General features: G+C 39.1%; 1 protein-coding gene across 1 annotated transcript; it reads left to right on the top strand.

Annotated features, from left to right (window-relative positions):
- Nucleotides 1–4,710: 4,710 nt before the first annotated feature.
- Nucleotides 4,711–5,673, top strand: LOC124168355. The gene is made up of 2 exons (XM_046546552.1): nucleotides 4,711–5,082; nucleotides 5,167–5,673. Exons 1-2 carry the CDS (start codon nucleotides 5,020–5,022, stop codon nucleotides 5,671–5,673), a joined length of 570 nt encoding a protein of 189 aa, XP_046402508.1. The 5' UTR covers nucleotides 4,711–5,019.
- The last annotated feature ends 7,413 nt before the right edge of the window (nucleotides 5,674–13,086 follow it).

Genomic DNA, 13,086 nt, shown 5'->3' with positions numbered 1-13,086 from the left:
AACGCCTTCGCATATTTTTCTCAATTTTTTTAACGGTCACTTATGCGATGCAAATTGAACTGCGTGCCAGTGCTATTAAAAAGGGATGTCAATAAATCAGTATTCAGATGATTTAGGTAAGTAATTTAGTTCTTTCATAAATTCATATTTTTTGCTTATATGGTCCAGACTCCAGCATGTAGATGGTCAAATTTGCGGACCAAACGGACGCGTCTACTCGTTGGGATTCGAAGGCGGAAACATCAAATTGAAATTGTGATAGATCATGTGAGTAATTTATGCATCTTAAGAAAAGTTGAAAGCTTCTAGTGAGATGCATAGAGTCGGACATATGGAATGTAAAACAGTGAAATAATATGAGTGAGGATATAATTGCTGATGGGAGATGTGAGTGGAGAGCTACGGCAAATCAATCTTCGGACTGCTGGCTATTGCCGAATATATTCAGGATCAGAAACAATTAGTTACTGAAGAGTACCGGGGCGAAAGTAGTGTATCTGCAATCTTCACTAATGTTAGAAATAGGGTAGTTTCCTTCATCAACGAAAGCGAAAGGCATTGATCGCAATTCGTTACCCATCACTAGCGTATTCATAAAATACAAATTATTTGCTTTTAGAAATCCCAGTTTAGACGAATGTTAATGGTCAATTTTAACCTCATTTGAAAAAAGTAAGATTGGCGCCCACGCGATGCCACTCCACGTGACGTCACCGGGACCTAGATGCTATGCGAGTTGATAGGAGTTTTACATCGTCTGATATTGCATGCATGAGGCTCAGATCTCAGGGAAACATTTCTTAATAATCACCTATTAAAATTGCCTATAGTCGGAGAGTTTCCTTCGTTTGATAGGGTAATAATAATACTTATTTAAGCCAAGCGCTACCTGCTAGCTGGGTACTTTGCTACCTGCTAGCAGCCTGCATCGCAGCGGCGCTCAAAGCCTCACCCCAAGGTCACCTCACACGGCGACAGCGGGAACCAGAAGTACATCACCCGGGCTTTTCCCATCATTCATACTTAGCCGTCACGTTATCGCGCGCTCGAAAATTTTCACTTTTCATTTTATCGCGAAAAATAGATATTGTCATTTAAAAATCTAGAAGCGTGTAATGCGGACTCCAGGAGTAATAATCTTTCGATTTAGGCAATAACAAATAGTAAACCACCTTATTGGTCATGGAATATACGAAAAGTAAAGTAGGAAAGTGAAAATTATTAGGGTGCCCTCAGGGTAAGTGAGAGCTTAGAGCTCTCGATCACTACTACATATTCTCAGCCTATACCTGGATGGAAAAAGTTGAGTGGACGCTTTTGGAAAATCTAGCAACACACCATTTGCCACCTAGAGCTAGAATTGAGCTCCCAGGGTCGAGTGCTCAGGCAAGTACCATTCAAAAAGACCGATCCTTAAATGTCTCACTTTAATAAAGCGTTCACACTGAGCAACTGAGCAATCACATTCCGGCGGAAATTCTACAGCTGTTGTGATCCAGCGCTCTTGCGTGCTCATTCCTCATTCTCGTAGAAAACTATGGCCTCCTTCAAGCTATTATTATTAAGTATTAGCATAGAGTAAGTATATTCTTACTCTATGGTATTAGTGTTAATGGAGACCTTGGGAAGACTTATGGAAGAGGAACTAATGCCATAGGTAATATTAAAAACGGGGGAAATATGTTAATGCTAGATAATTTACCGTTTAACTTCATTTTGCACATAGCATTTATAATATTTAAGTTTATACACAACTAGCAGACCCGGCGAACTTCGTACCGCCTAACAATCAATGAACTTACGTTTTAGTTACACCATTTATAAATCAAGAGCGGCTGTATCGTTTTTAATCATATTTGATGATACAAATTCAATAAAAATACGTTAATGAGTATCAAAATTCCTTATCATAAAGACATTTTCTTTATAGAATCTACATAGGGTGGATCGGAGCACGTTTACGCGGATTTTTTTCAATTAATTTTCTTACGTTTTAGCTTAAGAAATGTTGGGCATTGTGGATATATAAAGCAGATAATGAAATAAAAATTATACGCTTTCAGTTGTTGGCTATTTGTGCTATTAACCGTAAAAAATGTGTTTAGGACCAAGTCTGTTGCGTAAACTTGGCCCGTTCACGGGGCAGGTCACACCAGTGCAACTTCCTATGCCCGCTGTACAGTTTTGGTGGCACGTTTTTGAGGCTGCGGAATTTTAACGAACTACGAGCGCCACTAGTAGTCCACCCATGCTTTGTATGTGGTTCGGTTAGTTCACGTGTGTTTAACCCTTTAGCTGCGGGAGCGTCAAAATTTTTCTGCCACTGTGTGCGGGACATGAACGGGGAAGATATTTTTCCGTCGACCCCGGGCGTGTGTCTAGCAGGTAGTGGACCCTCATAATCCGGGACTACCCACCCTACCCCCTGACGACAGACCATGAATACAATTGAGCCCTTTCTAAGAATCATAATTGGAATTAAAATATTTGAACGTTACTTTTTCTAAATTGAATGTAAATGAATTTTTTTTCTCAAATTTGGCCAGCATGATATTTTTATGAGCGATTTGATATCAAACAGTAAAAAAATCCATTGATTTTTAACCATATTCCTCAACATTTCAACCATACTTCAGCCGATTTGAACTTAGGGGAGCATTTGGAACGTATGTTTGGATGCGGTAGGTAAAGATAATGGATAATAAAGGTTATAATTGGCATTCTCATGAAGATGGTCCGATATTACACCAGATGAGGAGCTGTCGAACTGGAAAATCTGACGAGTAAAATCATCAGTCCTGGACCAAGAAGATGATGCGGATTCAATGTCTTCAGCCAAATTGAATGGACCACCATCGCCGGAATCATTTGCATCATCCTCATCCGTCTCAGTATCCCTGGTAGACACAGACACATCGGAAAAATTTCCGTTCTCACTCTTACAATCAGAGTCGAATAAAATATTGACAACTTCATCCACGAGAGAAACCTTTCTCCTTTTTGGCCGAGATGGCAAATTTTCACTATCCATAGTGAAAATAAATGAAGAGATTCACAAAATGTAGTCACTCGAGTAGGTTCTTGATTATGAGCAAACGTACACCACCGAAACTCTGGAAAAACTGAGCAAAGATCAATAGAGCATGTGGAAAAGACGGGATATTCGAAGGGAAACCCATTCGGTGGGAAATCCAGAACGAGATTATAATACTCAAAGGCAAAAAAATGTCCTTGGTAATTACGCAGGTGCGACAGACCCACCACCGAAAGTATAAGAAAGAATAACCAATGCTTTCAAATAAGTTTCCCCGGCTAATGGACAATGACAAGATTAAAAAATTCCTAGGAAATGTAAGGATTCATTGGAATTGTTTTCTTCGTGAATGTGCCGCGGAGAGCAGAGAGACCTCTCTCTCGAAGAAGGGATAATCTGGGTAGCGCTCCCCGTGGTGAGGGTGCTCAGTCCTCGAAAGACGCCTTTGTGCTCTCTGCCACTAGGTTTGGCCGAGTTCAAGCAACCGCGGAAAGGATGGCAATAAAATCCTAATGCCGGGTCTACACTAGTAACTTAAGTGACTACTTAAGTTGGCTCTGTATTTAAGTTGGTAGTGTAGGTGTCGCCAGCTTCATTTAAGTACACCTCCACTTAAGTCATCTTAGAACCCAACTTAAATTGCGTAGGCAACTGTTTCCGCACGGTTGAAGCTCTTCATGTGTTGTAAATGGCACATAATACCCATCTCACATTATCCCGTTGATTATGTTCTAAGTTGTGCTGTATTGTATGATGTGGTTATTGAGCGTTCTATTTCGTTAGTTAATTTCTAGTGTTGGGGATATTAATTCGACTAATTTATTTTGTAGTGTTTCTCATATAATTGTTGGTTTTATTTCCGTGAAAACTAATTGCTATGCCTGTTGCTCACGGTGAAATTCGATTTATAAAACTAGAAACGTTTTAAGGAATTTTAAGATTGACAATGAGACGACGGCAGAGGATCCGGTAAAACAGTTTATTTTCCATGGTGTCATAATTGAAAATAACGTAAACGAATGCACTCAGTAACTTCCCACACACTGTTATTGAAACTATTGCATAGGGCTTTAATGTTAGTCCTAGGGATGCCGAGGGAGATAAGATGTGGCGATTTCATTGGACGTGGGAGGAATTAATGGTTGAAATTTAACATCAATGGTTTTAATAAAGCAGTGGAATTTGACTAGCAATAAGTGTTTTTGTTTACGTTATGAATATGTCATTCCACGAAGTCACGCTTAGTAATTTTAAATTCCTCTGACTCCATCACCTCTCGCCATATAGCGTTCCCTCAGGAACTGAAATCGGTCTTTCCTTTTAACCTTCTGAATCCAAAATGGTTAATTCACGGAGTTTGGAAGTTTATTTCAAATAACAGTCGCTTTGGGTCAAAGAATCACTAATTGCTCTCCTAGACCTTCATCTGTCAACATAACTGTTTCCCGATATAGACAATCACGGTGCTGAAGTCGACTTAAAGCTCAAGTGTAGCTACCGCACCACATTTAAGATTATATTTAAGTGAAGTCACTTAAGTTAAGTGTGTAGTGTAGACAAGGCATAAGGGAAGTCTGCCAGTGGTAAGAAAATCTGGTCAAACGTAGAAAAACGTTTTTCCCGCACTCACCATGCAGAACGTTTAAAAACGTTCCCGCAGCCTAAGGGTTAAGCGAGTTATTTGCACTTGAAAAACTATTTAATTGAGTTCTTCAGCGTTTTTTTGTAATTCTAAACGCTAAAGTAATTCACTGTGTGGATTTCACGGGTGAGGCAGGAGCTCGTTCGCTTAATTTTCGGCGATATTTGAAATGCCATGAAGCTGTGTCGCACCAGGGTGTACTGAGGGGTATGGCTCTAAAAAGTCTACCTTCTCATTTTTCCCTGCCCCCAAAGATCCTGTTAAGAAGAGTAAATGGCCAGCTACGATACCGAGGGTAAACTTTGAGTTAAAGGCAGGGCAGGTACTGTGTGAAAGGCATTTCATGCCCCACGACATCGTCAGGAAGAAGCTGTTGAGAGATGGCAATGGCAAAGTCGTCCAGGAGGTAAGTAAAGGCCCAGCTTAAATAAAATAATTTCATAAGTATCAACGAATATATTTAATGTGTTATTTCGCGATTTCATTTTAGGTGGAATTTAGATGTCCTAAATTGACTGATGACGCTATTCCTCTGCTATTTCCGGGTTGTCCAGCTTACGTAAGTAAGCCAAAAGCAAGGCCTAGGGCGAAAACCCCCAGGAAGGGATGTCAGAGTGTGAAACGCTTAGATTTACAGGAGGATCACAGGGTTTCACAGGCCACCGAGGAAGAGACCGCCACCACTTCTGAACCTTTAAATGAGCAAGATCTAATGGATACAGCAGAGGGCCACCAGTTTGATTTTGAAGATCTTAGGAAAGGAGTTCTTTCCAATCTTCCCATTACATGGACTCGTGTGATCCCATTCTCTGGACCTGAAGTGGTTGTATTTTTGCAATGCGTGGAAAAGAGTGGACATGTGACCTGCTCTATCCTTCAGAAGACTGTGCCTAATGAAATTTTAGGACTTACTAATGAGCCCGTTACACAGGCCTCTCAAGTTATTTGTTCAGTCTTTATCTACACATGCTTCAAAGGTATCTCCAAACCTGAATAAATTACTTAAATACAGAGGGTATTTACTTCTTTTCATTTTGAACCAAACCTTTAATAAGATAGATATAATGAATTTATTTTTAGTATAACTCTCTTCCATTACCTAATCTGAGAAATTTGTACTATGCATCTGTTGTGACAAATATTTAGTTTATGTATCGCGTCATTTACGTAAACATCACCTTACTGTGATGAGAATCCGTTCGTAATGTCGTAGATAATCTCCAGTATTTATTCCATTGCTTCAAGGCGTACTTAGCAGTTACAAGTTCGTAGCCCAAGGGAAAGACATACCGGCATATAATTCGCAATATTAATGTACAGGGGTGTTAGAATCCCTGCGTAAGCTCATACAGTTCACATGAAAGAATGGTTATTTAATTTAAAATAATAATATTTGGCCTTATATCTCTGGAATCCAACATATTCTCCACAAATGTTTCCTTAATTTACACGGGTTTCAATGCCATAACGACGTCTGCCAGGGTTGAGGACAGGTGCTGCCATTAGTTCCGACTTTCACCGCGGCCTCAAAAACAAGCCACTTTTTTCTCAGGAGTAACAGCGGCTTGCTTGCTATCATCCAGACATCATGTGGTTTCTTCCGAGTAAGATAATATTATTACTTAAAAACTTACTTAAAAAACCATAATACTTGCGGAAGCTCTCGGATAGCTTGACTCGAATTAGGTAAAATAGGATCTGAGTGTATAGTAAAAAATTTTCTACATTTGTCAATACAAGTTATCGGCACGCATTTCTTGGCAAGTTATAAGTAATACATGAATCACTTACTTTTTGTTTCCTATAACTAACTAGTAGTTTTATTTGCATGGTAGCATGTTCGTATTCTTAACACTCTCCTAGTTTCTGGTCTTGGGCAGGTTAACACATTGGGCAGGTTAACACAACGCCAGACCGACGCTTGACTGATGCTCAAAATCGTGTAAGAAAAGCCCCTATGAAGCAGCATTCGTATCAAATGAATTTAAGTGGGCCAGTTATAGTATCTCTGTTTGGAAAAAAATGCACTGAGTAAACGTGCTGCATGCGTAAACGCACCACGGTGTGCCCTGCATATTTGGGTTTAATGTCTTGTGTTTGTTTTGCTACAGTTTTTGCAACAGTTTTTGTTTTGCAATCAGGCGCAAGATAAAGCGGATGAAGCAATATAAATATAGCGAATCGAAGCAGTGACGCAGCGAGGGGGGTTTTTGGGGGTTAAAACCCCCCCAAGAGCTGAGAGAACTTTTTATAAAAACTTTTGCTACTAATATTAAGGGGACGGATGAGTAAAAAACAAAACATATTTAACTATCCACACAGCCACAAAACCCACTGTTTTGAACCATTTATCTTAAAAAATGTCTGAGGGTGGCCCCCCACACCTCTCGCTTACCTTAGCGAGTTTTCTATACCCTACAGACCCGTAGTATTAGCTGCGCCTAAAACCCCTCTATCCTTAATTCCTAGCTGCGCTCTTGAAGTGAAGGAAGAAATACAGCGGATGGTTTACCGACTCGTTAACATACCACGTTTAATTGACCACGAGAAAATGATGGGTTTTCATTAGCACATGATCACAAACATCACAAAAACTGAAAGACTGACCATGCGATTTGTTAATCGTTATCACGAATGCAACACGAATTGGAAATTGAATACTTTTAAGCTCAAATGGGCATATAAAGTGGGATCATGGAATCTTCGGAATGAGAACTTCCTCATCTTTGAGTTTTCCTTTGAGTTAAGTCGCGTGAATCACATTCATTATCAACTTTTTTTAAATCACCAAACGCTTTCCGTTGGATAGTTATGGTTGGTTTAGGTTTCGAAAGATCATGAACACAGAGGCTACGTTTAGCTGTAAATCGTGCCTTGGTAAGCCAGGCACGTCCAAGGACTTAAAATATTCAGATAGATAGTTGGTGATTTCGTCTTCGTTTGTTACACAGCTCAAAGATTTGAATTCATGCAGAGTACCAACTATTTCATCCTGATTTACCTAGTTTAAGTAATCCACATCTTCGTTCTAGGCCGTCAAAATTGTTCGCTCAATCAACCATTTTTGATTTTTGTGGTGATCAATCATATTCTGGAACACTTTGTTGATTAGCTCAACTTCCGATGAAACTAATTTGCAAACATTCCGACGAAGTGACATCAAACTGCTCGATTCCTTGACAGGATCACGGGCATTACCGTTTGTCAACAATTGCTTGGAGATTTGTTTACAAACACGGTAGTGAAGAGTCAACTCGAGCTCGGCTTACAATTAGCTCGAAGCAAATTTTTAAAATGCAATTTCAATATTTTGAATATATTTATAGTAATTAAAATATTATATATTGCCCGGTCAAAATAGACATTGACCCATGCATAAATTGCCAACAAGCTGAATATTTGTATGAACCTCAAGAATACCACTCTATTGAAATCCTGAAAAGTCCCCATCGATCCCGTGTGTTCAAAAAAATTTATTCAAGGTCAAAGGTCACAAAATGAGTTTTTTTGCATTTTTTGGCCAAAAGGTTAGTTTTATGATAAACATTGCTCAGACCGAAATTGTAGATCAGAAAATTATCTACAAAATTGTCATTTCATTTTTTTCTCTAAGATTTACCGTTTCTGAGAAAAAGCAATTTGAATGTAGGCTGGAGCTGTATTCTCCGTTATATGCATGACTATATTGTTGCGCTCTCCGAACATTATTGGACGCGTAACTCGCATATTGGTCACTAGCTCTCACCTGTCCATCCGCTAACAATCGGGACAGAGTGTTTATTATTCTCCATAATATGCAGACGTTTCCTCGCCACCTATGTGGAAGTGCACGAGGCGCATTTTTTAAGCATAATTTCACCATATGTCTACTCCACGGTCTGTTTTATTCGTAAATCAGCTCTTATTGAGCTTCTCCTCATTTATTTTGCCTTCCACCCTTATCTTCTTCTTCCTCTACATTCCCGTGAGTCGTTGTAGCTTGTTGTAATAGCGATACATCATCTGTTTCGTCATTGATGTCGATACTTCTTCTGTTGAAAGTTCAACGTTTGAACACGACTGGGCTTGACAACTAATGCTTGCCGTTGAACAAAATAAGCCCACTTTTTGCGACTAAATTTGAACTACACCCTTCCTTGCAGTTGCAAAAAAATTAATAAAGGCGTTAAGGAGACTGGCGTAGAGTATGGATTGGCTCCAGTACATTGCGAATTAACTTCCGACCCCATTCCTTTGGATCCAGTTTATTGCCAAGTCACACATGAACCTGTTAATACAATCGATAGAAGTATTATTGAGCGTAAAGGAAGACAAGCAAATTGCTCACGTTTTTATTACGTGATTGTTTAGTAAAGGATAAGTGCAGGTGATTTTTACTGGAGCTCCATAGACTGAAAGACGAAAAAGAAATTTTGTGAGCGATTGGAGTATTAAAAATTTGTATGAGTCGTTTTGAGGCAAACTGCCGATGAAAAAACTGCAATACCCAATTCTAGCTGGGACTTGAAAGACAGAGCAGTCATAATACTAGGACAAATTTGTACATACTGATTTCATATGCTTTAAATTTAACTGTTTATACTTTAAAATAATACGCTCTAAAACGTGTGTCAATGACTACGGAATAAGATTTTTAATATCTATAAATATGCGACTTGGTGGAGGATAATGAGAATTATCAATGGCTAACGATTGAATATCATGTCACATGATGGCTGCCGCAGCTTCCAGGATGTTAAGTCACTCTTCTTATCTTGATTTAATCGATCATTATGATTATCAATTAAGCATATAAATGTTAATTTTCCGGGTTTCTCAGTGATAATAACCTTATTACTATATTTAATATTAATCGCAGTTAAACACTTCTATTACCAAGATATGAATTTTTGCAAACAGTTTTTAATTCTTCCAGTGTAGACTGATAGTCGTCACTACTCTTGATGTAGGCAAATATTTCTCCCATGGCCAGATTCAATGCTTCATCTCGGGGACGACCAGTTTTACTTCCAATGGGTGGTTTTAAAAAAGAGAAACTGCAACCATGACGACAACTAGCTTCAGCAGCTACTAAAATATGTTTAAACCTTATGCGAGCGATAACATATTTTTAATTATTATCAGAACGAATTATTATGAGCTATATACAGAACAGATTGTTTGAATGAAAGTGTAGTAACTTTACAAATTCTAAGCCAATACCTCACACCTCCTTTTCTTTCTATTCTTCATTCCGTTCATCGCCACAAAAGAAGGAATGATTTTTAAAACAAAAAGCTGAGTCATTTACGTGTGCTATTGTACGAGGAGGACTTACTTTCGATGTACTGGCTTGATCCGTTTCATGATGTCTTTCCACTGAAGCAATAGTACTACTTCAAGTGTAGTTTTTACAACATTGCACATGTTTTGCCACTGATTTTTGGCTTTTTTTGGTAGTTAATGAATTTATTACTTCATTCAGCACTTGCATCAATCAACGTCTTTGAGCCACGATCAGCAGTAGCAATTTCACTTGCAGGCAAAGGTTATTTTACAGATGAAGCCATGCCCGAAAGTTACTAAGTACTAAATATAGAACAAACTTTAACTTACAATGCTAGCAATGACCACATGTTTTCACTAAGTAAGAGGGAACATTTAAAACTAAACCATTTGCCCCGATTGTTGGCGGATGGACAGGTGAGAGCTAGTGACCAATATGCGAGTTACGCGTCCAATAATGTTCGGAGAGCGCAAAAATATAGTCATGCATATAACGGAGAATACAGCTCCAGCCTACATTCGAATGGCTTTTTCTCAGAAACGGTAAATCTTAGGGAAAAAATAGAAATAACAATTTTGTAGATAATTTTCTGATCTACAATTTTGGTCTGAGCATTGTTTATCATAAAACTAACCGTTTGGCCAAAAAATGCAAAAAACTCATTTTTGTGACCTTTGACCTTGAATAAATTTTTTTGCACACACGGGATCAATGGGGACTTTTCAGGATTTCATTAGAGTGGTATCATTAAGGTTCATGCAAATTTTCAGCTTGTTGGCAATTTATGCAAGGGTACCCCTATTTTTTGGGCTAATTTAACCGGGCTAATAGCTACGAAGTTCAGTTATTAAATTGGTAAAAACAAAACAAATAATTCAATTTGTAGTTTTGACCGACTAATCAATTGTTGTCGCGTTACTAACTCCTAAAAACATATCACTAAGAAAGAGATGAATTTTTGTGTTAAATTATCCTTTTTTTAATGTTCTATATGTTATCCGGGGCAGAGACGAATCCAGAGAACCTAATATCATTAAAATCGGAGCAGCCGTTCTCGAGTTATAAGTGTTCTAACTAACACGATTTCCGAATTTCTTTTATGTATATAGAAGATGTCAATCCGCGGTCTGGTCATGCAAATGCGCGAACCTGAATAATCTAATCAGTTTCTTTTCCACCGACCAGTGACGTAGCCAGGGGAGGTCCAGGGGGTCCGGACCCCTTCCGAAATATAAAAACGCATTAATTTTTTTCCTTCATAAAAGAACACAAAGTACTGAAAAATCATGAATTTACAATAATTTCTTTAACAAATAAAGTTATTTCGATTACGAAAAGGGTTAAAATTAGTTTAAAACCCCCCACTTAGTATCCTGTTTTTCAAAAATTTTCACCCCTGGTTTTGGACCCCCCCGAACGAAATTCCTGGCTACGCCCCTGCCACGAATGTTTGTTTACTGCTGTTCCCAAAGCGTTCATATTTCGACTATCTTCATATGAGCGAGAGCTGAATCCGGACGCTCTCACTTTCCAAGTGCTCAACAATCACCACCTAGATACTCAGATGAGCCGTCCCCCCCGAAATATAAAAACACAATCACTTTCTTTCAGAAATTAAAATATTGAAAAATAATGAATTTACAAAGGAATTATTTCTCTGACCAATGAAGGTTTTTCGATTATGAGAAGTGTTAAAATTAGTTTAAAGCCCTCTTGGTGACCTGTTCTGCTTGGAAATTTTCCCCTGGTTTTGGACCCCCATAACGAAATTCTTGGCTACCCCACTGGCTCAATCTATTCCTACTCAAGATTACCACCAGAAATAACACGCGCTATAGCGTTAATATAATATCCTATCGGATTAAACATGGAGACTAAACTAACTTTGATGTAATGCATCAGTTATTTCGTTGCTCTCCTGTGTATAGTGAGTTTGACTTACAATGGATGCTACATATTATCGGAGCTGCTAGCCAATTTTAAATTTAACCTACTTTTTCCAATAAGGCAATGCGTAAAATTAATTAATTCTACACCTTATATGTTAAAAACACTCATTTTAGACGTAGCAACGTTGAAATGCACATGCTATTTTGACTGATTCCTCGTCTAGATGTATTGCCGATTCAGCATGCTAAGCCACTCGGTTTACGATCGGTCCTCCGGAACGGATTTGTAAATCATTTTAGGGTCCACAGGAAATTTTAGCACTCACACTGAAGTCCACCGAATATTCCAGGATTTTCTTATTTTTTCAATTTCCAGACTCTTGTGTTTTTTTTCTCTCTCCGTGTTTTTTTTCAAGCATTCATCTTCACAGATAAAAGTAGATATAATTAACTTATTTCCGATGCGATTCGCTTTCTACTCCCTATTGTAAAAAGTCCATTGAAACGCGAAAACAGATTTGAGTCGGAGTTCGCTAGACCGCGTCCAATTCGGCTATATAATGGCGGAACACACACTGAACGAGATACCGTTGCCTATCAGCGCCATAATCCGGCAATCGAATTTAATACGAGAGAACTAGCTACAAATAAAACGTCTGCTGGACATGTTATCGAACCTCCTTCGATAGAGTATCCTTGGAAAAAATGATTGCGTGATTCTGGATTCAGGGGCGCAGCTAGGAATTTAGGCTAAGGGGGGGGGGGGGGGGGGGGGGAGGGGGTTAAGTGCAACTAATACCGGTGTGTGTGGTGGTATGGAATACCCACCAGGATAAGCGGTCGGTGCGAGATTATTAAATTCCGGAATTTTAAGATAAACGGTTCAAAATGGTGAGTTTTACGGCTCTGAGGGATATATTATTAATCCTTACACTATTCTATAAGTAATACAAATCCAATTAAGTAAAATGGATTAAAATTAAATATTTCTCTGAGCTCTGGGGGGGGGGGGGGGTTTAGCCCCCAAAACCCCCCCTCGCTGCGCCACTGTCTGGATTAAAAGTGAGGTAGATAGCGTTACGGACCTTACCTCTCATGCGACGCTCATGGGTTCGCTGTTCTCCTGTATTCCGCGCGCTTGACTCGCCGCGGCGCCGCGGCGAAACTTGGCGCGCGGGCCCGTTCATTTCGCCCGGTCGTTTCCCGATGCGTGCTGCCACCTATGTATTGCTTCAAGAAACTCATTGGGAAGTAG

The sequence above is a fragment of the Ischnura elegans genome, chromosome 11 (genome assembly GCF_921293095.1).
Source record: "Ischnura elegans chromosome 11, ioIscEleg1.1, whole genome shotgun sequence".
NCBI lineage: Eukaryota > Metazoa > Arthropoda > Insecta > Odonata > Coenagrionidae > Ischnura > Ischnura elegans.
This window is presented reverse-complemented; position numbering and strand designations above follow the sequence as displayed.